This window comes from Archocentrus centrarchus, chromosome 16 (genome assembly GCF_007364275.1).
Source record: "Archocentrus centrarchus isolate MPI-CPG fArcCen1 chromosome 16, fArcCen1, whole genome shotgun sequence".
NCBI lineage: Eukaryota > Metazoa > Chordata > Actinopteri > Cichliformes > Cichlidae > Archocentrus > Archocentrus centrarchus.
In genome coordinates this window covers 18,122,671-18,149,901 of record NC_044361.1, presented here as the reverse complement: position 1 = coordinate 18,149,901, position 27,231 = coordinate 18,122,671, and the positions used below count along the sequence as shown (strand labels likewise).

General features: G+C 39.6%; 1 protein-coding gene across 1 annotated transcript in view; it reads right to left on the bottom strand.

Annotated features, from left to right (window-relative positions):
- The window catches only part of LOC115794010 (F-actin-uncapping protein LRRC16A-like), a 41,075-nt gene extending 16,520 nt beyond the window's left edge, over positions 1–24,555 (bottom strand). The window contains exons 1-22 of the mRNA XM_030749236.1: positions 24,499–24,555; positions 22,242–22,301; positions 21,188–21,309; positions 20,516–20,613; positions 19,669–19,739; positions 19,330–19,403; positions 19,052–19,127; positions 14,965–15,053; positions 13,991–14,085; positions 12,947–13,033; positions 11,434–11,537; positions 9,601–9,678; positions 8,729–8,805; positions 7,437–7,541; positions 7,032–7,101; positions 6,126–6,137; positions 5,567–5,648; positions 5,376–5,475; positions 4,587–4,641; positions 2,165–2,337; positions 1,514–1,582; positions 133–226 (exon numbers count right to left, since the gene is read on the bottom strand). Of these exons, the coding sequence (XP_030605096.1) occupies positions 133–226; positions 1,514–1,582; positions 2,165–2,337; positions 4,587–4,641; positions 5,376–5,475; positions 5,567–5,648; positions 6,126–6,137; positions 7,032–7,101; positions 7,437–7,541; positions 8,729–8,805; positions 9,601–9,678; positions 11,434–11,537; positions 12,947–13,033; positions 13,991–14,085; positions 14,965–15,053; positions 19,052–19,127; positions 19,330–19,403; positions 19,669–19,739; positions 20,516–20,613; positions 21,188–21,309; positions 22,242–22,301; positions 24,499–24,555 (1,848 nt within the window). The remainder of the gene's footprint in view (positions 1–132; positions 227–1,513; positions 1,583–2,164; positions 2,338–4,586; positions 4,642–5,375; positions 5,476–5,566; positions 5,649–6,125; positions 6,138–7,031; positions 7,102–7,436; positions 7,542–8,728; positions 8,806–9,600; positions 9,679–11,433; positions 11,538–12,946; positions 13,034–13,990; positions 14,086–14,964; positions 15,054–19,051; positions 19,128–19,329; positions 19,404–19,668; positions 19,740–20,515; positions 20,614–21,187; positions 21,310–22,241; positions 22,302–24,498) is intronic.
- Positions 24,556–27,231: the final 2,676 nt, after the last annotated feature.

Below are 27,231 nucleotides of genomic sequence, written 5' to 3'. Positions count from 1 at the left end.
TGTGGAGGAAAAACAAAGCTGATGTGATCATGAAACTAAAGATTATATGATTATAATTCAAATCACTATCAGTTCACTAAAAGTCCTGCATTCGTATTGTAAGACAGGTACCAGCAGGAGTTCTTCATGTACCTTGAGTAAGGCATCCTCGGTTTTCTCAGGGCTTGCCTTTAGAGCCTGGGAGGCATCGATGATGGGGAGGGGCATGAAACGAATGGTGAAGTTCCTAATGGATACAAAAACAGAAGAAGAAAAAAATGAAGAAGAACCAAAGTGATGCATTTAAAGACACAGTATGAAAAGGCAATGTAGTACAGAAATGAAACATTCTTGGACTGAACTGGCACTCCTGAGTAGGTCACTGATCTCCAAGTCAGAATCACATTATTTGCATTCACAGTAAGATGAGAGAGATGAAGGAATGCACCAAAAAAAAAAACCCCAAAAAAAACAGTAGAACGGAAGGCAGAAACAGAGAGACAAAAAGGCAGAGACATAAACCTGTTGCGATATAAAGGTAAAGGAAAGGCATCCGAGTGTTTTCTTTTAACCTCAAAGACAAAATGAATGATTGTTATTCAGATATGGTGCCAACTCAGATCCCACTGAATCTTTATCTGCGTGCTCTCATGCCTCATGTCTCGACAAGGCAGATGTGCTGTCAGCATGGCCGAGTCTTGTTCCTGCAAACCACAAAGAGCCATCGATAACTTTTATATGCTGGATTATGGGAGACCTTGTATACGCCAACTGTCTATTATTTTGCAGTATTGAACATCTGAAAAAAAGAACTTTAAAGAATGCATGGGGAAATTGGGGAAATTGAGCAAAGGGAACAAAGGCATACAATGTTGCACTGCTGAACAGAAAGGAGATCAGGAGCAAGAAATTGTTTTTTCAATAATACAACACAGAGACTCAGAGGGGAAAAGGAGAGCTGTGCTGCTGGGAGAATATGACAAACAGAAAGGAGATGAGAGAGAGGAAAGAGGTGGCTGTACAGACGTATCCCAGAAGCAAATTTAGTTGGATGCACATATCGCACCTCACACACACACACACACACACACACACACACACACACACACACACACACACACACACAGACACACACACACACTACAGAACATCCACATACAGAAGGCACAGTAGACAAAATCTGATTTGTCTAGCTTTGACTTGTACTTTTTGTGTCTTAATCACGCTCTGTCCCTTCCCTTTCCTCAGCATATTTTCATGCCACTGTGTCTCTGTAGTATTCCCCGTGTTGTCACTCTCTCCTCTCTGTACCTTCCTTCCTCTTATCTTTCCTTCCTGTCTAAACAAACCCCACAGTTTCCTCCTGCTCAGCACAAAGCAAAAACACATCTGGGCTGCAAAACCTAACCACACAGCCATTCCAGTAGGAATTTTCACATTATACACAAATACATGTACACTGTTAAAAAAAAAAAAACAGGAAGACAACACTAAACACACGCTCATATATACACGCATGGACAGCACTGCTTACTTTTCCAGAGCGGCTGCTACATCCTGTAGACCCTGAGGGCTGGTGTTGTTCTTATCCCAGATCACAGTCCTGTAAGCAGAGAGTATGATGCAGGAAGCCATTAATTCACAAGGATGATTTACAAGATTTTCATTGATATCTTTCTGATAACCCGTAAGGGTGGGGTGGGGGGACAACACTAGTGTAAATTCAAACAACAGGGGAATGAGCATTAAACCACCCAGTAACAAAACTGGTTTTCTCTGGGTACTCTCGTTTCCTCCCACAGTCCAAAGACATGCAATTAGTGGGGTTAGGTTAACTGGTGATTCTAAATTGCCCACAGGTGTGAATGTGAGTGTGAATGCTTGGCGACAAGATCAAGTGACAAGAATGGATGGTGTGACAAAACAATATACAGTAGTATATTGTTTTGAATGTTCATTTATCATTTATTTATAGTGCAGTAATTAGAAGGGTTTACTAACAGGGTTTACTCCCAGCTCTATATCTTTATTATTAGATGCTACTAGAGTTGCTTTGCATGAATCACAGTTCTAACTAATTTTTACTGGAACTCCTGGAAGCCCCTCAGTTGTTTGAAACAAGCTGTTTTAACACGTGACAAACATGTGACACAATCTTTGACCTCTGCACACACAGTGTGCTTACCTGAGTTTGGAGTTGATCTGTAGAGCCTTGGCCAGCATTTTGGCACCCATGTCACCCATGGCGTTCCCACTGATGTCGAGCCTTGTGAGTGAGGAGTTGCTGCCCAAAGCATTGAGGACGATGGTCAGATCACTCTTGAGTCTGGAATCTGCTAGAGACAAAGAAGTGAGGGGCTGGGGAGGAGACGATTTAAGAGGGACAAAAGGTAGATGTGGATGGGAGGACAAAAGAGGGAAAAGGTGATTAAAGTGGGGATACTGTATATTATGAGCATAAAAGGAGAAATATATTCATAATTCATAGTGTGGCAGACTATTAGTAATACAGGACAGTAGCCAGGCTATTCATGTGCTGCCCTCGAGTAGTGTTTAATTTATTTTGACACCCCTGAAAACCGTACAGTCCAAGAGCTACAACACAAATACAAAAGAGATTTATTGTTGGATGAGAAGGGTTTTATTATTTCTTTTAATAACTGATCTTGGCAATGAAATTACAATGCCTCACACTTTCCTGTGTAGAATCTCCACAAGAGCAAGTTCTATATGTAGACAGCACTAAACAGAGACAGAAGCAAAGAAGACAGAAGAGCCAACCCACAGTTAATGCACTCATGAAGCGAACCGGGGCACCACAACAAAGAATGCGTTCTGACATTAAGCATTTCCTTTTAATAAAACTTGGAAAGCCTATTCATGAGATAAATTTAGGGTTAATGACTATAAATTGAAGTACGTGTGATGATGACCGTGTGAAAAAGCCAGTGTCAACGTGGTTATTCAGGCAGAAGATTACTTGATTAAAGCTTCTCTGAGGAAGCATGGAGAATTAATTGCAGCCTACATGTGCTCCTCTTTCAGTGAAAACAGTTAATAAACACAAAAATAGAAATTGGGAAGTTTATTCAGCAGTAGCCACAGCAGATAATTCTGGCTTCATGTCTGTAAAGAAGAAACCAATAACTATAGGTAAAGGGGAGTATATAATGACACCATCAGTGTGCTGTGCTTACAAAAGTAATTGCTAGTAGCATACTGCTCTATGCTTTAAGAAACACAAACACACACACATACACACACACAAAAAAAAAAAAAATAGGAGATTGCATGCAAACAGTGATTTCATAGTAATAGTTCATCACCAGATTGATAAACTGTGTTTAATAATGAAACAGAAAAGCTCTGCAATGCATCCTTAATAGTGGAAATATTTTTGTGAGATTTTCTACTTTTCTAATTTTTTTCTATTTCAGCATTTTGAAACTGAGGAAAGAAAATTGCAGATAGATACTATCTATTCCCCCATTTTTCTGGTCATAATACTATATTATATATATTATATATATATTATATATATATATCTATATCTATATCTCTATATATCTATATCTCTATATATCTCTCTCTCTCTCTCTCTCTCTCTCTATATATATATATATATATATATATATATATATATATATATATATATATTATATATATATATATATATATATATATATATATATATATATCTACCAGAGGCCTGGGAGCTTGAGGGTCCTGCACAGTATCTTAGCTGTTCCCAGCCACTCTCCCAGATTGGGGGTCCCAAGTGTTCTGATTACCACGGGGACCACTGTTACCTTCACCTTCCACATCTTCTCTAACCCTTCTATCAGCACTTGGTATTTCTCGAGCTTCTGGTGTTCCTTCTTCTTGCTTGGTATTGCTACATCTATCACTACAGCCTTCCTCCTCTGCTTGTCCACCACTACGATGTCCTGTTGGTTATCCGTCACCAATTTGTCCGACTGTATCTGGAAGTCCCACAGGATCTTAGCCCGATCATTCTCAACTACCCTTGGGGGGGTGTATCCCATTTTGACCTCCAAGCCATACTCTGCACAGATGTTCCTGTTTACTATGCCAGCCACTTGGTTATTGTGTTCCATGTATGGCCTGCCTGCTAGCATCTTGCACCCTGCTGTTATGTGCTGTATTGTCTCAGGGGCATCTCTTCACAGCCTGCACCTGGGCTCTTGCCTGGTGTGGTAGACCCCAGCCTCTATCAATCTTGTGCTTAGAGCTTGTTCCTGTGCTGCCATGATTAGTGCCTCTGTGCTATCCTTTAGTCCAGCTTTGTCCAGCCATTGGTAGGATTTTTCAATATCAGCCACGTCTTCTATCTGTTGGTGGTACATGCCATGCACGCATGGTTTTTTGCACTTAAAAACACAGCTGAACTGTGTTTTGGTTAATCAGTGCTGGGAAACTATCAACACAATCCTCCCCTGGTGAGGTCAGAGGTCAGCTGTAGAGCAGCTGGTGGAGATTCAGTTACTTGGTGTGCTTCCTGAGATATCTATATGAAAAATGTCTCTATTATTACTTGACTGCTGTTCCTCACAGAACCGCACAGAGAAGGAACATGAAAAACTCACCGACTCCTCCTCCTGAATCATGTGAACCAGGCTGTCCAACACTGGAGCGAGATTTCTAAGTAGGAGGACAAAAAAAATATACAAACACGATGAAAGATATGAGTGTCATTCTTTTCTTTGTTTCAAAAATGATTATTTTCAGACTAGTGACAACTTGTGTAAAACACCCTTATGCATCTGGCCGTTTATCGCCACAGCAGTGGACAAAAGCAGTCGGCAGGTGGGAAAGTCAGACTTCAATGATTAGTACTGGAGCTATTAAAGTCAACCTTTGCCTAAATTCTTTCGGTTAATTTGTTGCTAATGTTTTAGCTTGAAATCTTTTTATTTTGAATACTTATTCTATACATAATTTAAGACAAACATACCCTACATAATTGAGATGCATATATATATATATATATATATATATATATATATATATATATATATATGTATTTTTTTTTTTTTTTTTAATTTACCCATCAATAAGCCAGTGTTTACAGTACTAATAATGTTTCCCCTCTTTATGCTTTTAAAACAGCAGTACTTTTGGCAGCAGCATACTAATACGCACTAGACAAAAGCAGTCGGCAGGAGGAAAAGTCACGCTTCAAGGATTAGTGCTGGAGCTATTAAAGTCAACCCTTGCCTAAATTCTTTGGGTTGATTTGCTGCTAATGTTTTAGTCTTAAACCAAACCAATTCATACAGCAAAACTCAATCCCGGCCTCCCCCTCTGATCATCCCCAGCTACAAGCTGTGCACACCAGTTCAACACCATCTCCTCCTCCTCCGCTTCATTCTTACTTGGATTTGATGTTGTTGAAGTTCTTGCCCAGAGAGAGGTGTCTGATAGACCGGTTCTTGGCTAACCAAATAAGCAAAGTGGACAGGTCTGAGTCTAATCCTGAAAAAAATAAATAAATGATTGTAGCTTTTTTCTGGCTTTTAGCTTAGTAAATATAGATTACAATATGCACGATTCACTGCCATCTCACCATTATCAGAAATATCCAGGCTGGAGATATTGGGGATCTCAGCGATACAACCTTCAAGGATCTGAGAACCTCCAGACCGCAGCTGAAAGGACAGGAAAATAAAAACCATGTTAATACATTAATTTTACTGCTGAGCTTCTGCTTAAATGAGACATTTCACAAACAAATCCTGAACAGAAAAGGCCACAGTGCTTCCACAAAGGCTTGCACCCTTTGTACAAATTCAACAATATACTCAAGAAAACGTTCAAAATTTAAACCTCTGTGCACATCTTGAAATACCATTTAATGCAAAACATCTGCATAAGATTATTTAAATTAGCACACTTTCAGTTTAGAAGTATATGCAACTGTGAATGATTAACAGTACAATGGGAGAAATGACAAGTCATTCAGAGCAACTGTAGCTTTTAATTTCATGCAAAATGTTGAGGGAAAAAAATGCACTCCACTAAGAATAAGATCAGCAGGAAAATAAAGTCAGAAAAAAAAAATACATGCACATAAAATATGGAAGAATGACATGTTAATTATTAAGAGTGAACATGTTGGTACTTACACAATGGCCAAGCTTACAGAAGCATTAAAGGGAGAGAACAGCATGTCAAAAGCAAGCCAGCAATTACCAACAACAACACACACAGATGCTTAATGATCATACTTCTGGCCGCACACTCATTCATCAAAGACGTGCATTTGCACATGCAACACTCTCAGCAGGGAGCCCTCATTTTGCATGCTGCGAGCCCACTCAGACAACAGATTCTGTCCGCCTCCACCAAACGGTTCATTAAGGCATCGAAAAGGGAGGGATTGCGTCATTTCCCCCAAAGCTTTGGTTTGGGAAGCTTTCGGTGGGAATCTGGACTTGGATTTCCTGGGCAATTTGTATTCACGCGTTCTCTTTAGCAATCAGGATAAATCTGCAACCAGCCCTCTCCTCTTTTTTGAGCAGAGGGAGGTGAAGGCGGGGAGCTGTTCTGTGTGGGTGAGAGTTATGGTGAAACAATTAGAGAGGGAAACTGACCCCCCCCCCTCCAAACTTCACCCTCCCTTCTCACTGTTCATCTCTCCACCTTTTATCCCTCCCTGCTGTCTGCCAAGTATTCCATTATGCAGCCTCTTAGCACCATCACTGGCCTGTCAAATGGTTTTGGAGTGGATCCTAAAAAGCTGATTGCATTGGATGAGTATTATCTTCAAACTATTAAAAAGCACACTCAAACTTTAGCTTACAAGGGCACTTAGAGGAATACTACTACTGCAAATAAAACAAACAGGAAGAACAAAGTTAAGTCCCTTAACTTGCCCCATTTGTTAGTAAATAACTGTTAATAATATTATCATATTATTTTTGAACATTTGTCATTAAAGCTCCCAAATCCCTGCTTGCCTTGCACACACTGCAAAGCAAAAGTGGAAAGATTTTGATAAAGCTTATGCACTGTGCCTTTGTGTGCCTTACCTCACAGCAGCTGAGGTCTAGGGAGACATCCTTCACATTTGGGTTGCTGGCCAAACCAAGTAGGAGGGCTCTACAGTAACGACAGTATATGCAGTTAAATATATATATCTATGATTCAAACCATGAAGAATGAGAGATAGAATTAGACAGATCAGAAGGTCTCCATGCAAATGATATTTTTTTTCCAGTTTGTCTCAAGTCAAACTAAAGTAATACCACTTTCAGTAAAAACATTTAACTCCCAATTTATGTGAACAGAGCAGCTCCCCACTGTGATATAGGCTGACAGGACAAGGTGCATTTAAATGGTGCTCTCTGTACTAAAAAGCTGAGGATCAAAATGGGCACTGGGAATTTGGAAGGAGGCCCTCAGACACATTAAAAGTGAATGAATCGTTGTCTCACTTGAGAGCCTCTGGGGCCAGCTTGGTTCCTGACACGTTGATGGAAGTGAGAGATGTGGCACTGCTGAAGAAGTGCTTAAAGGAGGGAGGCACCTCTTTGCCTTTCCTATTGAAATGTAAAGAGAACAAGAATGAAATAATGACACTATACAGAGATAACACGGAATACAATTTCACCAACTTTACAAGCTCTTTTTTTGTGATAGCATCAAAAGGATCAATAATGCAGCAGACATTCATGACAACATTAAGATTTTACTACTCTTGCCATGCGCTATGACCCACTTTATCTGCTGCTTAAGATAAAGAACTGTAGCTCTACCAATCAAGCAATACACACAGGATTTTGAAAAAGAAAAGCCACAGATATGCTGTGACTCTTAAGTGCTTAGTTGCTCAGCATTTCCTCACTCTTCACTAGCCTCTATTTTTCTCCTCACAGTGCTCCTCCTCCTTTTTTCACCTTTACTCTGCTCACCCACCCACACTCCCCTCCGCCTGTTCTTCTGATGATGTCCTCACCTCCTTTGAGACATGAGACTGGGGAAAAATGCCCTACCCCTTACCCCATCTGTTACACACAAAAATCTCAACACCAACACAGCCACGCACAAATTCACAGAATTTTAAGTCACAAGAATGTGATGACACTTGACTACCAGCAGGTGTCACACACCATCATAAGGACCCCTTAAAAACAGAAACACTGATTCAGCCAATCCTCCTGTACATAAAGATAGAAAAGACAATCAAACATAAGGCTTAAGAGCATAGCTTTTAAACAACAAAAGACTATTAGCTCAAAGCCCATCTTTTACAGCATGGATGACAATATACAGGAGAATTACACCTATTTTCTATCCAAGCAAGTTCGGGATGCAGCTAATCATGGATTCCTTATTTAGTCAAAAAAGAAAGATGCAGTTGTGAAAAACTACACATGCCACCAACTTCAAATGGCATTTCCAAAAAAAACTGCAAACTCGGTGAAAATGAATATACAACTGTAAACAATTTGAGAGTGATGCTTAATTTGCTTTAGAATTAAAAAAAGATCATTTATTCCATCCATTCATTTTCTGAAGTGCATATCCACACAGGGGATTGAAGCATGTGCAGTACTTCAAATGTATTTGTAAAATTATCTAAACGTACTCTTGATTGACAGACCATCTAGGAATAAGAATAGTACAGAATAAAGTACAACATTTGAATTTACTTCCTCCTCATCAGATCAGTATTAGTAAAATCCAGATTTTCGACTTTTTGTTTGTTTCTTTTAAATAAAGGTACCTGTGAGGGAAGATGCTCTTTGACACGTTGAGAACAGAGAGGTGTTCGACTGAGCCGCGCAGGAGAGCTGAGCAAACCTGGAACACACACAGTTTATCACCATAACATTTGAAGTGTCTGAAGTACTGGTGGTGGTACAGCCGATGGACTACCAATCAGAAAGTTGGTGGATCAATCCCCAGCTCCTCTGGTCTGTGTGTTGAAGTATCCTTGGGCAAGATACTGAATCCTGTAGCCATCAGAGTGTGAGTGTGTGCATGTGAATGTTAGACTGCATAGGTATAGATGAAAGCGCTGTATGAATGTGTGTGTGATTAGGTGAATGAGACTTGTAGTAGAAAGTGCTTTGAGTGCTCATATTAAGTAGAAAGGAGCTACATAAGTACCAGTCCATTTACTATTATTTTTATCATGATAAAAATGTTCAGCTTTAAAAAAAGGTCTTAAAAGATCAATCAGCTGCAATACCTTCTTTCATTGCAACTTCAAACTCTGCGTGTTTACAAATGTGTAAATGTATTTAGATTTGTTGGTACATGAGAGAGAAAAAAAAATAGGACTTGCAAGGGAATCAATAATGTCTTTGACTGGATGACAGCTGGCTACACCTCAAACTAATCAATGAGCTGTGTTTGGCTCTTAGACCTACATCAATACTTCACATACAGTATTACAGTATGCAACAGCAACACAGACTGAGTGGGTGCACAAAATTGGATTGCACTGCCTGCAACACATGCATTAATGGCAAGTATTTCACAGAGTGGTTCAACAATAAAATTCTGCTTGTTTGTGAAAAGTAATTTTGTGTGGTCAGTTTAGTTAAGTCGCAGACTGGACTCCTTCTTTCAGTTTCATTTTGACTGACTCACCTGGTCCAGTAAGCAGTCAGTGTTGGAGAGGTCGAGGGTTGCCAGGCTGTTGGGCTGACCAAGGAAGTGGTAGAAGTGCTGAAAAATAAAAGCATAAGAACAGCCCAGTGATGCAACAGAGTAAATATGTCACCATATCTATCTTGTCTGTTGGTGGATGCAGAGCTGTCATGAATCAGATTTCCACTCAATTTTTATCGCAGTTAAAAGAATTCAAGAAAATCATATGATGTTAAATGTTGGGAAGTGAAGTGATGTGTAACCATATTGTTGTGATGTTGAGCACGGGGGGCCAATGGAGGTAGCTCGTTGGTACAAGAAGATGCACTATGAGGCATCAAAGCAGCATCTGTGGCATGAAGCAGAGTTTCACTTGTCCTCCCTACCACTAAGTGATGGGCCGCAGTGCACTGGAGCCATCAGGGTGGGTTGGAAAACTTGCATGACTCGCCCACCCTTCAGTGCTAGGTTTTCCAGATGCCGAATGTTCTGCTCTATGCCTCATTCCTGAACATGGATCTCTCTCTCTCTCCATTTTTCAGGCTAGGCTTCAATCCCACTTCTGACCCCAATATGGCAAGCTCACAAGGAAGAAAGTCGTGAGACAGCAATCAGTTTCTATTTGCCATTACTTTGTTCTGTGCACTGCTATACCCCAGCTTTACTAGCACTGAAACCCACACAGTGACCAGAGGTCACTAACTGCCATAGTCTCAGTCATGGTGGACCATCACTAGCCAACATCGATACCACACTCAGGCCTGAAAACACTTGAGATCACATCATAAACTAAGCATAACAATGAGTGACCAAAACAACGATAACTGTTATAACACTGCAACGTAACATGTTAATAAACATGAACAATCACATGGGTCTTACACCTTAATTTCCTGACTGATTCAGCATAAGAAAAAAAACATGATTTTTTTTGTCTTTACATGTTTACAAATTCAGCTGATTGTGCCTGAAAAGGAAAATTTTGGTTGAATTAGAGACTAGAGACTACTCAGTAACCCCGTGGTAACCATTGGTTGCTGGGGAAAAGTGTGCATTTCCTGACCAGTTGGAAAGAGGTTGCTGGCTGTTGCAAGGTGAAATCAGTCAAGAATGCTGCACCAAAAACCTCACAATGATTGCTTTGGTTGGTCACCCATGATTTTAATGGAAGACGTCAAATTGTCTGCAAACACTCATCATTTACTGTCTGAGCTGTTGTGAAACTTGACAAACTGCTGTGCAATTTGGAAACGGATTATGTTCACCTTCAGATGTGTTGCTGCAAACACCAAACTTTAAAGTGCACAACTTTAACTTTGAACATTTCTTTTCCAGTCTCATGATCATCGTTTCATCACAGCTTGGAGAGCAGTTTGTAAATGTTTGCAGATAAGTTGGGACAGGGATACAAACTAGTGGTGACCACGGCACCCTGCTAGTGACTGCAAGCAACATCCAGCAACCTCTCGCTAATCGGTTGGGGAATACACGCTTTTACAGAGTGACTGATGGGTACCACGGGTCACTGACTTACAGACCTCTGCGACTTTAGCTTTAGCAATCAATTTCAGACCAACTGTCAGCAACCTCCAGGAACCACTCACATCCAGTTGGAAAATACGCACATAGCTGCCAATAGGTCTTTAGCTCCAGGTAAATGAGGCTTGAGCTACAATGATGTCTGTCACTGTAGTGTGGCAGCAAAGCTAGCAGTTTTTTAATCATTGCATCTGCACTCTGCACTTCAGAAATCCAGAAATCATGCTTTCCTACAGAGAGACATGGTATGTAAGATAGTATATGGTTTACACAGGACAGACACAAGGAACGTACCTGCATGTCGTCTCCTCGGAGCACGTTCCCTGAGAGGTCCAGATGGACTAGGCTGCTGGGGATGGATGGGTTGGCACTCAGTGACTGGCAAAGGCTATTCACCCCTATAACACAAACACACACACGCACACAAAAACAAGCACTGTCAGCGTTATCGCAGCCCTCAAATCTCCACTTGATGTTTTGACAGTATATTGAAGGAAATGGCAGGAAATGAGTAGTGGGAGAAGACAGGAAAGAACGCGTTCAGAATGTAGAGTGAGTGCATGGAAAGTGAAAAGGATAGGCCTTCTCACAGTTCTGAAAATGTAATGCATAATGCCAATAAAAAGATATAAAAAAACCAAAGTAAAGACAATTTTGCTGACTTAATAAATATCTATGTTCAGCCTTGAAACAGGTCCATGAAAGCAAATCTTTATGCAACCTGTTAGCATTTGAAAGAGATTTAAAATGCATGTTGCGTGCAGGTCTATACATGCGTGCATTTCCAAAGCTTGTTACTGACATGCTGTGCACACAGCGACTGACCTGTGTCACATCACATTGCATGGCTGTCATGATACTGTGACACTTTTATACTATGAAGTCCTGACTGACTGTGTCAGCCTGTAAATCAAGGCGTGACTGCTGAATAACTGCTTTGATGAAGAGATGAAAAAGAATGCGATTAAGGACAAATGAGAGTAACAGGAAATTTAAAACATCAAATGACCAAATTGTTGAATTATATGCTACAACAAAGCTGTTTAAAAAAAAAAAAAAAAGGAAAAAAAAATAGAAGAAAATGTCCCCAATCCTCAGCTTTTGCTCTTGGCATGGAGGCACAAAGTATGGACTGAGCCTTTAGCGAGCAAAGCAGGGCTCAGTTTAAGCAGCCTTACTAACCTGGCACAGTGGAATATGATAGCTTTTTATTGATTGCCTGAAAAATGTATCTTTACAGTGAGTCCCTATAGATAGTGCATGGAGCTGAAGAGTTTATTTTGGATGACAACCAAGAAATTGCTGACAAAAACATTTAATCTAGACAGTATAATGAGATCAATTAGGAATCCTCTGCAGTTTTTTTTTTTGTAGAATAGCCTCAATGTAATCAGCCTCTTGGCAACATTTGTTAAAGGCCAGAATAACATTGTTCTTCTAACTAATGGAAAGTGGTTTAGAGAGCAGCATTCATGCAAATCAAAACATTCATACAGTTTATAATTTGTTCCCTTTCTATGCCTCCCTCTATCATAGTGTTAATCGAGTGATAATTAAGTCTCATTAGCATCTCAGCGGTAGGTGTGATCACATTAGTGGAGGATATGAATTGCATCTTTCTGTAGGGGAGCATGTAAATTAATACAAAAAGAGAAAAGCCAGCTGATTACAGCACAATATTTGTATCATATGTCTGTCTTAACCAATCAGTTACATTTGTTACAAAACTGCAAATATTCCAAGGTGCATTCTAACATTTCAGAAACTGTACAGATACAAAAACACTAACGGGAACAACAGCACATACCTTTGGGTGAGAGTGAGGTTTTGGAAAAGTTTAAATGCTTGAGCCCCAAACGGAGTTTGGCAAACTGAGCACCCAGGGAGGAAACACCTGCAGCAAGAGAGAGAAACAATTTTCTAGTTGTAAATTCTAGTTTATGGCGCTGTTGTAACTCTCTGGTGGACAGCATTACTGTTTGAACTTTATTCCAAACAGGAATTGACTGTCCGCCAACGTTTTGGTATTTGTTGCCTGAAAAAGAAAGCGTTGCATCACATCGCAGTAACTCCTGCTTAAAACTAGAACAGATAATAATTTAGCTACTTCTCCATTTGATTCTGAGAATGAGCCACCTTTTATTTATATTTATAAGGTGTACTATGGTATATAATCAGTCACAATAACTAATAGCCAGCAAAATAATTTAATTTCATATAAACGTATGCATATATGTTTACAAATGGCATATTCATGAGATTTTTGTGGTAAATTTTACATGATGACAAATAAACCAGAGACTGGTGAGGCCCAGACATCTGTTGCATGTTTACATGCATCTGCTTGAATATTTGGTGGAATGCATCTTTAATTCATGTGTCCCGGATAGACTGAGAGGCCTTAGGACAGAGTTAATGAAATATTAACATGTTATACTCACTGCACTATAACAATGGAACAAAACTGTGTGTATCACCATACTCCAGCTGTGACAGGCTGTGGTGTTTATAGTATAGCGTGAATGGATATTGCACACTAAATGGCTTGTAAGCAGTACTCAAGCTGTACTTTTGCTCTAATTCATCATCATTTTCCCTCACTTTGGATTTGTTTGTCAAATCTGAACATCTTCCCAATTCTAACTGCACCTGCCCTGCCTCCTAATTCTACTTTGGGTTATATTATTTTCAAGAGAAAACGCAATTAATGTAAAATATTACAACATCTGTAGAGAATGTATGATAGTATTGTAGAGTAGAGGTGAAACGCAGCCTTTAGAGAGGAGAAAGAAGAGATGGAAAAGAAGCAGATCAGAGATACATGTATCAGACTTGGTCTGAGCAACTATACCTCTGTCCTCCAGTGGGTTGTTGGCAAGATTAATAGTGGTGAGTCCTGAGCTGGGGTTGTGGGCCAGGGCAGCAGCAAGCTTCTGGGCAAAATCGCTGCAGGTTGTGAAAGGATGTATTCATTATAGGTCTATGAACAATGTAAGCACCACACACTGACCATCAGAATGCTTGAGCACCATTAATGCTGCTTTTACAGTAGCAGTGACGAAAAGCTGATAGGAACTGACGTGAAATGTTAGAATAGCTAAGACAGCTATCTAGTCTTTTTAAAGATGTGAATAGACAGAAACAGCATAAAAAAAGCTACAATTTCAGCACTAAACTGCATAAAGTGATGCAGAGCCATTTCCCTCACAGATCTGATGAAAGCAAAATCAAATTAGCATCAAAAGCCCTCTGTAATGTTGCTACAGTTTTCAGTATGCATGTCTTGGGCTTCCCATAAGTTTTAAACTGAAAACACTGAGTCCATGTATGACATTGCCTTTGGTTTCATTCACATTAATGGTTTTCTGACACTCATAAAATTATTACAAATGGGTTTTATTACCATTATGTCAAGCACATATAAAATTAAATTACACTAAATCATAAATCTGCCGCAGGTAATGTCCGACCTGTCGATATAAAAGGTCACTCCAGAGATTTAATATTGGACTTTCATATAGTTGGGAAACTTGTGACAAAGAGATTAAAAATGTAAGTAGGAATGGGAAAATCACTTCCCATAATGTAAGGTAGCATTTTTAGTCATATTCATCCTGCATGTGAAACCAAACATCAACACTGTAAATTTGCAAAATACATAATTATGCTAAAAACGTGTTCCTTCAATTAAAATAATCATCATCTACTTATTAACTGACCTCAAAGATCAATTTGAGATGGCACTGATGATTACATATGAACACTGTCCTAGCTACCACTCAAGCTACCACTTGAGTGCACATTTATTATTTTGCATTTTCTTACGTTTTGAGTCCTGCATTGTCCAGGACCAACTCTTCAAGTCGACTGGATCGAGACACCACCCGAAGGATCTGCTCGCAAACATCTGCAGACTGAAGACAACATCAGACAATTCTGTTAGTAGTATGAAGAAAGAAAAAAAAGTCAGAAAAAGGATATACAGTGCTGTACAAGTCTTGAGCCACTTCTCATTTCTTTATATTTTGCTTCCAAGGAGCCAGACTTTGTTGTAATTTGTAAAGTGACTAATAGCTGTCCAGCCTTTCTGAAGCTCTTTCAAAGTTTTTCTTTGGACACTGGCTTCTTTTTCCACTCATTAATTGTAGTTATTAATTTGGACACTTTGTTACTAGCAGCCTGTCACAAAAAACACAATTTGTTCCCATTTCTTCAGTTAAATGAACAAAAAATCCCAAAGATAACAGAGTTCGACAGAAATGAAATGAGATTTTTGCACCAACAAGTTGATTCCTAAAGAGTTATCAGCTGAAAGCTTGACATATGTGACATAGCTTGGCAGGGTGTGCAAAGTCAAAATTGATGGAATTCTGAACACAAAAGTACCATAGAGATTTGCAACACCATCTGGAAAGCCTCTGACTGGCAAAAGCTTTATTTTCAGCATGACAATAAAAGGTGGTCATACTAGAGTTAGAGCTGCAAAAACCTTTGCACAGTACAGTAATAATATATTCTTTCCTATAGTTTTTTTAATGTTTGTACTTTACAGTAAAAGTGTTAAAGAAAGGAAATATAATGCTATATATTTAGAGTCTCACTCAGCACCATGGAGTAGATCTTCTCTCACTGATTAACTGAAGTGAATTTATTCTCCATTCTTTATCAACAGCGTTAAAAAAAAAACATAATTAACTGAATGAGCTCCAAGGCTTAGAACGCGCTTTATCTGGAACAGCAAAACTTAAACTGAGATATTCAAGGTCACAGGAACAACAAAGAAATGTACTTTTGGGTTGATTTCCCCAAGTGTTCTGGTTCCAAACTACTCACTCCAGAAGGCAGCTTATTTATGCCAATTAAAGCTGTTCTGTGGATTCAAAAAAACAAAAAACCCAACAGTATAATTCTTCCACTTAAAGACCACTTATGCATGACAAGGAGAGACTGGGGAGTTCAGACTCTGGACACCTTAGAGGGAGAAAGTTGTCTCGCTTCTGTGGTCTGAACACCACAGGAGACACAGCTGAGGGACAAAAAGCACTCATATTTAGACAAAATTAAAGATTCAACAGTTGAATGTCCATGCCCTACCTAGATGCTCACTGACCCAGTTCACTGTGTGCCGCGTCATACATACACATTGAAACCATGCACCAGACATATTCAGTTTGCATTGCTACAGATATATCCTCTAATAATCTGCACGGACAAACACAAACAGTTTTCATTATGATAGCAGGGCACTACTTGGCCAGTATGTTGTTATTAATCTCGGTAGTTGACATTTCTGCTATAAGTGAGCGTTTCTGTTAGCCAGCAGGCTCAGTGTGGTCAAAAACAGTGCCTGCCTTGTCCAACATGGTTCTCTACAGTGAGGAGGAGAGAAAGGAGAGAGCAATAATGGAAAGAGAAAGCGACAGTGACAGGAAAACTCAGAAGAAAGGGACCGTTGTTCACATGTTTACTCATCGAAACTGAGTATTAAAGAAGAGAAGAAGAAGGATGGAGGCCTGCGAGGGATGACACATGATATACAAAAAAAACAGAGAGAAATACAAGGGTAGTGATGGATGAAATGGAGAAAAACACGGGAGAAAGCAGAGGCAGAGGGCACACAAAGAAGTCTTGTCCTTTCCACAGCAGTCACAATAACACTGTTGGGGACAGCAGGGCGACACTGTCAGCATGTGTATTGTACCATTTACCACTCATTAAATAACAACCTTGTCATGCTGTGGTGCTCTGACCCTACACTCTGCTAAATTATCCCACGCTTTCACACATGTGAGCACACGCACACGCAGACTGTGATATCGTAACTTCATCAAAGGGTTAGTTCTCTTATCAGTGCCATCCCTCTGCTCTTCTCCTCCTTTCTCATTTTTGGCTCAGCATCTTGATCAGACCAGTAGACAAACAGCCTAACTGAACCGAGGATGAGCAGCGAAATCCCTCGCTGTGATAGACTGCTGTGTGCGTGCATGTGTGCCTGTGGTTGTGTTATTATCCAGTCTGCTGCACTAATATTCCTTATCTGAACGACAGAGATGCTAGCCTGTAGTTTAAGGCCTGAGGCTTGTGGATTTAATGTTTTACATTTCCTTATCAACTACTGTTTTTCTTAGGCATTCCTAAAGTAACGCTACGGTTCAACATCAAACACAAAGCCGATCGGTCTGAGGGGCAGTGTTGACCTTGAGCTGAACCTTTTGTGTATTAGCTGGCCTCATTATGGCTAGTTTCACAAGTTTGAAAATGTTTAGTTCCCCCTTTCTGATGTAATTGTTTAAACCTGATTACACCTTCTGACACTTTCTGACTCACTTCCTTATTCATTTGGCATTTCTCACTTTCACTCTCTCCACTGACCTTTCCCCTGACCTTCATGTTTCTGTCCCACTGCTCTGCTCGCTGTCATCACTTTCTTTCACACTCTGTTCCTCTCTTATTGTTCTGTCAGACTTCCTATTGTTTCCATTGGAGCAGGATCCAGAAATAATCATGCTCCAGATCACATCCTTGCTGCTCTTGTTTCTCCAGCTTCCTCATTATCACTATACAAATATGCACACACTGGAAAAGAGGACTTTTTCCCCCCCTGTAAAGCACCCAAAGGGGACTGGGTTGTAAACCCACAGAATACAATTCAAACACTGCCAAAAAAAAGAAAGGAAAAAAAAAAACACTCAAGTAGCACACCCATTTGAATGGCACTCACTCAAAAAGCCTCAAGTTTCATTATAAACACACACTAACCCCAAATAGAGGGACAAACATTGGACTGCAAATACACCTGTGTGAACATATGTGCCCAAGTCTGCACAAGGCAAATAAGGGACTAGATTTTAAAATTCAGTACAAAAGAAATGATTTGTGACGGAGGTGTGAGATAATTGCTGGGACTGAGGAAGCTGCGTGTGGTAATTGGTGAGACTCAGCGAAGCCTCGAGACGCAGAGTTTGTAATGAAGTGCTGCAGGGGGGCAACAGCCTAAGACATTGAGTCCCTTTGTCTAGTTTGGATTAGGAGTCTTATCACACGAAAACATTGGACTGATCCTCAGTCAACAGAGTGGAGGGGGAGACGGAGGAAACAAAGGGGCAAATATTCTGTATGGCAGATACATACACCCCTTTACACCATTAGCAAAAGGTAGAGGAAAAGCTGCCTAAAGAGAATGAAAAATCTAGTTATGGAATATAAAAAAGACAGACATTACCCATAAAGTGAAATATGTCAGCCACTTCAAATAAGGTAGACACATTTTTAAATAATATGTAAAAAAAAAAACTTCCTCAAATAGCCACAATAACCCTCTCACCGAACAGTTTTTAGACTCATACTAAAACAGAGTGAATCGACGTCTTTTACCCTAATTAGCCACTTTCTGATATCACTTGAGACACATATCACAAATGGAGGTAGACACTAAGCTCTCTCAACAAATACCAGGACAGACAAAGCAGAAACCACTGCACCACTGCTGCAGCAGTGAGGCAAAGCCGTGAGAAGCAGATTTACCCAACCGAAGAAATGGAGAACGGCACCCACTTACACCTGGGAAAGGATTAAATCTGAGTGTTCTGTGGGAGAAGACTAACAGTGCATACCTTTTATCCAGCACAATGAAGACATACGCTAAATACATATAGAAACTAAAAGAATGAGAATGTAAGAAGCGAGTCCTGCTGGCAGAATTCAATCTACCTTTGTTAATATGCTTGGGGATGAGAAACACTCTCTCAGAACAGCAGTTTAGTTAAACAGCAGCAGACTACATCCTCCGAAATAAGCATACAGCTCTTAAAACATCAACAAAATCTGAATATTAACCTTCATCAGGCTGGCTCTTTGGAGGGCTCAGGTTTGGCTTGCATTACTGTAGTCTGATGTTTAAATGAGTACTAACCAGTTTGTAATCCTTAGTAGAGAGCTTGGTGAACCACTGGTTAAACTCCAGGACTGCTATTATAGCTACCAGATCCCTGAGGAGAAGGAGAAATGCAGAAGAGAAAAAGTCAGAGTAGCCATGAAGTATTTTTCCTCATCAGTACCACCTTAGATAGGGTGGTGGTGTCTGTATTTTTCAAAAATATATCACGTAGCACCTACAATGCCTTTCTTCCTATGTGATCGTCATCTGTGTACAACATGAGTAAAAACTGAAATATCTCTGGCAACACTCACCTGTTGTCCAAATGGCTGAAGTCCTGCAAGTTAAGTTCTCTGGTGTCTTGTGTTAAATAGATAGTGTCTACATCCTGGAAAGCAAACAAGTCATTAAACTCAACTCTAGAATGCAGTTGCACTGGGAGAGTAAAAGAATTATTTCATTTAGAACAAAAAGAAGCAAGAGCATGAAGATGTCACAAAATAAAGAGGTGAGGAACAAGCTTCTACACATATCTGTGGGCTGGATATATAAAACTGCAAAAACTCTTTTGATAAATAGTACAGCCACAACACTGAGGCCTGGCTGTCAAAGTAATATGTGCAACTGCACAAAGAAATGTAAATCATACTTACCCACTGGACCTCTTCTCTGTAAGGCATCCCCAACCAGTCACAAACACATCTGTACATCTGAGAAAACCCACCTACACAGAGACAGAGACCATCAAATATTAAAAAAAAAAAAAAACTGGCGCCTATCCCTGCTGTCATGTAGACATGTGAAAAAGGGGGATTTTGGAAACATGATGTACCTCTCATGACCCCCTCTGTAAATATCGACAACAATTTCAACCAAAAATTTCAAATTTGGATTAATCGTTTCATAAGACCTGTTGCCACTGATTGTCAGTCCAGTTGAGGCATGTCAACTTGTGTACGTTGACATGCCTCATCCTTTTCTCCCTGTTTCCCTTCCTTCAGAATGGCTTCTTGACAGCCACCCTTCCACTGAGACCATTTCTGATGAGGCTTCAGTGAACAGCAGATGGATTAACTGAAGGGCCAGATGCATCTCTCAGGTCCTGTGTCAGCTCTTTGCTGGTTTTCTTTTCTTTTTTTCTTAAATACATGACTTTCAGATACTGTTCACCTGCTGTAGATAATTCTTTTAGGGCTGCCATTTCTTTTGTCCCCCACTTTTCCAGTTTCCTTTGATTTTTTTAAGAACACACTGCACACCAAGCTAAGCTATGCCATGTTTTCAGCTAATAGCACTTATTGGTGCAAAAATTGTATTTTAAGCCTGTCAAACTGTATTATCTTTGGTCTTGAGCACTTTTCACTGAATCTATGAAAAATGCCACTTAAAAATGTCAAGAAAGTCTGGCTTCTTGGAAGCAAAATATAAAGAAATGAGAGGTGGCTCAAGACTTCTGCACAGTAGCATATACAGAAGCACATAGTAGTCACAGGTTCGTACCACAGGGTCCAGGCTCAGCAGGTTTGTTGTTCTCCCACAAAGTCTGCAGAGAAGACAGCCTGTCTGGAGGCTCCATGCAAAGTTTCTTCATTACTTTACTGAGAAGAGAAGACAGATGAAAATATTTTATCAAAACTGTAGTTACTGAGAGTTTCAAACTAACCGATTAATAGATTTTGAAACAAGCATCACTGAGCTACTTTAGCAATGCCTTACTTTTCAACAGAAATTCTCTAAGCAAGCAATCAGGGAGCTGCTGTGTACCACACGGTACTGCAGTAATTTACAAATAAACTATGTGAGTTTAAATTAACACCACAAACTAATATACATCTATTCATTTAAGAGACAAAAAAAAAAATGTTAACACGATGAAATCAACTGCAACCACAAATGAAAATGGTCAACTCAGAGACTGTACTGTTTCACAGGACGAGGTTATAGGAGTTTATGGTTTTACATGCATGTTCATTTCTGCATTTCTATTCTTGTTCCCACTCTCAACAAATCACTGAAAGGCTTTTCTATCAATATTGCAATACATGTGCATACTCCAGTAACATTAAACCAAAATCATTTACCACAGGAGCTATTAGGAAAGAGTCTCCGACAAGACAGGTGAATACTCTACATTTAAATGTTACACACAATACATACAGAGGACAAACTCACCTTGGGGGTAGACCGGGACATATCCTCAGCATACAGTTTCCTATGTGAGCCACCACCTCATTTACCTCGTCTGTGGAGGGCAGCTTCAGCGAGAAGGAGCCACGCTCATACTCTATGGACAGCTAAATGGACACAATCCTAATTAGTTATCACAACAATGAATGGTTCCACTTACAGCACAAGCCAACCACAAGTGCACCCATTTAGCTAAGAGAATTAGGCATTTTTTTATTTTCTCATTCAATGTGGTAAAAAAGAATTCAACATAACAGTTTATGGGCAATGTAAGGATTCCACATGGGTATGTTGTGTGTTTGCACACATATGGCCTGACTTTTTCCCGCCCACCTCTCTGGAATCTATTAAAATAATTTAAGTGAAAAGATTTTTTAAGAGTTCATCTGTCTCCTCAAACACAGCTATATTCCACATCTCTGCATGAAATAAAAGGAAAGATTTAATAATATTAATCAAGACTGGCTGACCATTTCAGCATTCACTGCAATTATGCAAATGCTGATCAGTGCCTCTTCTACAGGCCAAAATTTACATAATCTGTGCTGATACACAGGAGACCATCGGTCAAGATATTAAGAGGACTGACATCTCTCAAATGAGAGGGACAGAGGTTCAGCTCCAGGAACAGGATGGTTAGTGATGGATTATCATATTTTATGGCTAGATCCTGCTGACTGGCAGCTCGGCACAGATGTTCTTTTCTGGTGTGCCATGAATTAATGCCTTTCTAAAGATCATACAAGACATTCTCCTGCCATCGTTTTAGATTTGTCTACCCCCCTCTCACTGTAGAACATGTTGTGATTCCAGGCCAAATCAGATGCACAAGCTGGGTTTGAGCACACGCTTGAGCAAGAATCCATTCTGCTGAAGAGTCTCTGAGTAGGATTAAAACGTATTTTCACCAGTTTTAGTACTAGCTAAACTTGTATACATCTTTATTTATACTCTCAGTGAGTGAGTTTTCAAAAATGTAAAGCTGTTCCTTAAACATTTTACATTCTAAGGGTGAGTTAGCCACTGTTAGCTTCTGTACCTGTGTTGGCTTGTTGCAAGCAATTCCCTGGATCTCCAGATAATTAAAGGAGTGTTCCACCTAAAGAAGAGAACAGAGGTCTAATTAAAAATATATCAGCATCCAATGGCATGATCTCTTAATAAGGATGAGTAGCAGTGAAAGAGCTAATGGAGATTTAGGATTTTAAGATTGATACCAATACAGATATTTGGCGATTTAAAAAAGTCGGAGGATACATTTTTCTTCCATACACATGAAGCATAAGAGATTTCTCTAACATTTGCTCATTTACACCCTGCCCAATCAGCTGGTTATTGTGATGTACCCAAAGGCAAATGCTGCAAATGGGATTTGCAGAGTGTCCTCTGGTGGACAAACCAAGCCACGTCAACACTCCTCAAATGGTTCAATGGTCTTTCTCCCATTTCTTCTTACTTTTTAAAAAATTTTATTTGTCGTTCGTTATGAATGCAAGATACTAATAAATCAGCAAATAGCTAATATCGGGCAATAATATTGACCTGCCAATAAATTTGTTGGGCTTTATTGCAGTTCATTCTGAACTACCATACTGTTTAAAAATAGGCTGCTCAATAACAGGAACAGGAAGAACAGTAACAACAACAGAAAAAGAAAAAAACAAGATAACGAGGAAGGAGAATATTAGAAATGAACTGGTGGTTTACACTGACTGTAAGGAGTCCTGTTTAGAAGTGTGTTTCATATTTAACAAATAATGTTGCAGTGATTTCTTCTTTCAACACCGTCTCACACCGACACTGAAACCTGCTTAATCCCAAATACTTGCATTTTCAGTGTTTAGTGAAGTCCAGTGGACTTGACGCAAGCTGTTGCTGAGACACGCAAAATTTTTTGGCTTTTTCCCCTCTTTTCCACCATTTCAAATTTACATCTTAACTAGTTTTTCCTGAATATGGCTCTCCTGCAGCTCTGACAGAAAAACAAAGTAAACTGAATAGGTCTCATTCTCATTCAGCTGAAAGGCTTTTCAAACATCAGGCGAGAGACACACAGAGCAGCTTCCATCCACATTTTCTATTTCGACTTCAAGAGAGCATCTCAGGACAGAGGAAAACAGCAGTGACTTGCCTTACCAGGCCTTAAAAGGACAGAAAACAGAGATTATTTTAAGTGAGATGGAAACCTGCGCATACAAATGTCTTCTGCTGTATACTAAGCGTAGTTTTCCTCTCCCACAAACACATACTGTACAGTGCCTGAGGGTAGGCCAGAGAGCGAGGCCAGACTATTCCAGGTGGGCGCTGTGTTCCTGAGGCTTGGCTCAGAGATGAGAGGAGGGAGAGGATAAGCAGACTGACTGTCTGCTGTCTGACTACAGTATGCGGTGTGTGTGTGTGTGTGTGTGTGTGTGTGTGTGTGAGTGAGTGAGTATGTGTGCATTTGGTTCAGCAACGCCTGTGGCTACTAAATCCACAATAAACACACAATAGCAATTCTCCCATTCATGATAGAGTGTAAAAAACACACTCCATTTAAATTCAGCATTTTTTTCTTGTGCGCACTGATTTTTCACAAAGAAAAGAGCCTAATAGACATGAAGACAGCAGGAGAAGTCAGCTCAGTTTAATGACATGTTCTGAGATAAAACAAAAGAAAGACACAATTAGCCATTATCAAGAATATACACATGCAACAATAGAACTATAGGGAGGTTTGGTATTATTGCTTTTAAGCCACATTACATGAGTTTTAAGAGGAAATCTAACATTGTTCTTATTAGAAGCAAAAAAATAGATCCCTTAATGTTTAGAAATTCATTAACAAATCTATTAGGCACACTTTTTAAGCACAATTTCCATAAATGTTACATCAGAGAATAATAAATGGAATTACACATTTTTATTTCAGCATAAGGGACTATCTTCATGTTCAAAGTTTCCAACAGATTTAGTAAATGTTATTTTGAACCAACATCTACAACTGAAAGAAAACAAATCTTTGCCTTACTCTGTCACATGCCCTGAGATTACTTAGGACAGGAATTTGCATTATTTAAATAAAACCAAAGGGTGGAAGGCCATTGCTATAGTCTCATTACACACTAGTAAGTCAAGCTGCATCACTGTTAAGATGCTAAATTAGTCTGAAAGAGGAGCACACTAATCCACATTAACAGTTATAGATTTTGAGGTTCAATTGTTACTGCAAACTGTGTTCAAAACTTGAGATAGGTCAATCAGTTTACGTATTTCAGCCTGTAAACGGTGTGGCGCTAATCTGAATGGACTTAAACCAGTGTGGTGATCACATTTGGGCTCCAGGCACTGGAGCACCTCCCAGCAAGTTCCATGCTGGGAGGTGTATGCAACCAAATGCCTGAGTAATTGCATCGTTCACTCATTCGTTCACTGTCCGTCTGCCAGTGCAACGGGTCGCCCTTTGTTTTCATGTACTTAAGATTATCTGTCACGTATTGATTGTAATTGTTAACATTAAGGATGCTGCTGACTATATGTATTTGATTTTTTAATGAGGTCACTGGCATCATATTGTGTCTTTGTTATCAGAGTTATCAAAGGTATCCTCAGTGTGATCTTTGGTTACATAAACTCCATTAATTCTGACATTAAACACAGACAAAAGAAGGCTGAAGAGCACACAGGTGAGGCTACAAAAATAAACAGAGACAAAAGGCAAAGAAGGAAGACGTGAATGAATGTGTGTGTGTGTGTGTGTGTGTGTATGAGCGCATGTGTGCATGCTTTGGAGGACACACTGGCAGACAGTGAGGCCCTGCAGCTTCTAAAGAGGAGCCAACCCATCAATCGAAGCAGCAAGCACATACAGAAACTCACTGACAAGCACATGAGAGAGCTAGAGGGGGATTTCAGCTATAACTAAGAGAAGAGAAATACACAGTCTAGTGTTTAACTGAGAGTTTACATCTAAGAAAATACAAAACTTGAACATTAAGGCCTTGAGCTACCTTCAGGAAAATACAGATGGAAATCCCCATCCTACAGTTAGCGCTCCCATGTGTTTTAAAGAATCACCACTTTGACATGCATAATAGATGAGAAACACTGCCTACTGTATATTCAGATAAAATAATACCACACCACCTGTGTATCAATTCAACAAAATAGCTTTTAAAAGGTGAGTACAGAGGATATAAAGTCATTAGCTCATGTTGGAAAAGCGAGGCGGCGGTAATCTTTATTTAAAGTTGGTTCGTTTCCACTGTAATATAGATTTCACATTAAAAAAGTCAATACAAGGAGAAATACGGTAACAATCTTTTTCTGGTTTCATCCTTTAACAGCATGCAGCAAGAAACCTAACACTAACACACACACACACACACACACACACACACACACACACAAAAGGGATGTTTAATGATGAAGAGCTTCACATCTGGATTGGAAACCTTTTTTGTTTATACTAAGATACAAACTAAAACGTACTAAATGTACTAAAATCATTCCTCAAAATAATAATGATAAAAAATAAGAATACGGGTTAGGTTATGATGGGCATTTTTCACTGATCAATTGATATGTTATAATGAAAATGATCATCAAATGTAAAATAAAAACAATACACTGGTTCTTATGACATAAAAAATATCAGATTCAACTGGGTTTAAGACACTGGTTATCCCCATTGATCACTGGCACAGTAGTCAGTGGGAAGGCAAGCAGATAGAGGAAAGGATAAAGAACCACGCAGAACCAGCTAAATAAACAGATTCTAACCCTGTGGCTCATAACACTGGAAACTTGATGTTTCCAAAGTGGAAAAAGATATTACACGAAAGAGTCAGCTTTGCTCTCTATCATGTTTTCTACCCTCAGTAAAAGTGTCTCTAGGGCACCTTATTCACTGGAAAGCAGGCAGATATTTCCTGGACCTGGTTCAAGATACGATGGCATGCAACATCGCGACTTGACAAAAATACTGTTAAAGCTACTCTGTCGTATCAGGAGGTATCATGAGTCCAGATTTTGTAGGTGGTTTCTACATACAATCACAGCTCTGTTTGGGTTTGTGACTCTGTGCTCTGGTTATGCATGTGGTCAGACTAGAGGCTATTTTTGACAATGAGTCACTACTGGTGTTAAAAAGTGCTGACACAAAAAGCCTGCTTAATTACGTTTTGTGTTTCATTAGCAGCCATGACAGCGTGGCTGGTATTTTTTCCACCTTGTGGGTCTGTGTGTGTTATGAATATTCGGGCAAGTTTAAATGGAAGGTCAGGCTTAAAAAACTGGGTTCAAAAATGGTCAGAAGAGTCAACAGCCACTAGCTGCCCCACTTTACACTCCTGTAACACCTTTGGTGATACTTTTTATTTTTATCTGCAAATTACAGATGCAGCATGGGATAAAATTATATTACATTATACATTTATTGTGTAGCAAGAGCAGCAGAAGCCTGATGTTAACTTTGACAATAAAGGTAGTGATGGTAACAGTAGCTGCTAGAGGTTTCACATGAACATCTGTGTTGTGTTACTGCCCTGCTGGTTTTTATGTGGTAGTGGTGACCATGCTTGTAAAGATGATGAAGGATATTTCAATGTTGGTGACAGTTAGCATCTGCACTGCATTATGGCACCACAGTATAAAAGGATTTGCCTGCAAGCTTTATAACTGCTTCAGGTACACAAACTTAAAAGTTAATATTTAAATCCAAAGCTACTCTTTGTATCACTGGCGAAAACAAATGGTAAAGCAGAACAAACAGAAACGCTAAATCCATTGAGAAGAAATACCTGTCTGCAAAAATGGACACTGTTGCTTGTAACAAGCACTACAGCATTAATAAGGAAGAGAGAGGACTCAAAGGACTGAAGCTGCTATGATTATCATTTAGAAATTCCGAGTCAAATTGCTGTGTAGTAAGAGCGAAGCAACACATTGATAATTATTTAGCCACTGCTGACTTTTAGCTTGTTGTTTTGTTTTAATATACATTTTAGAGTTTGCGTGTTTCTCCCCCAACAAACGAGAAGCACAAGAGA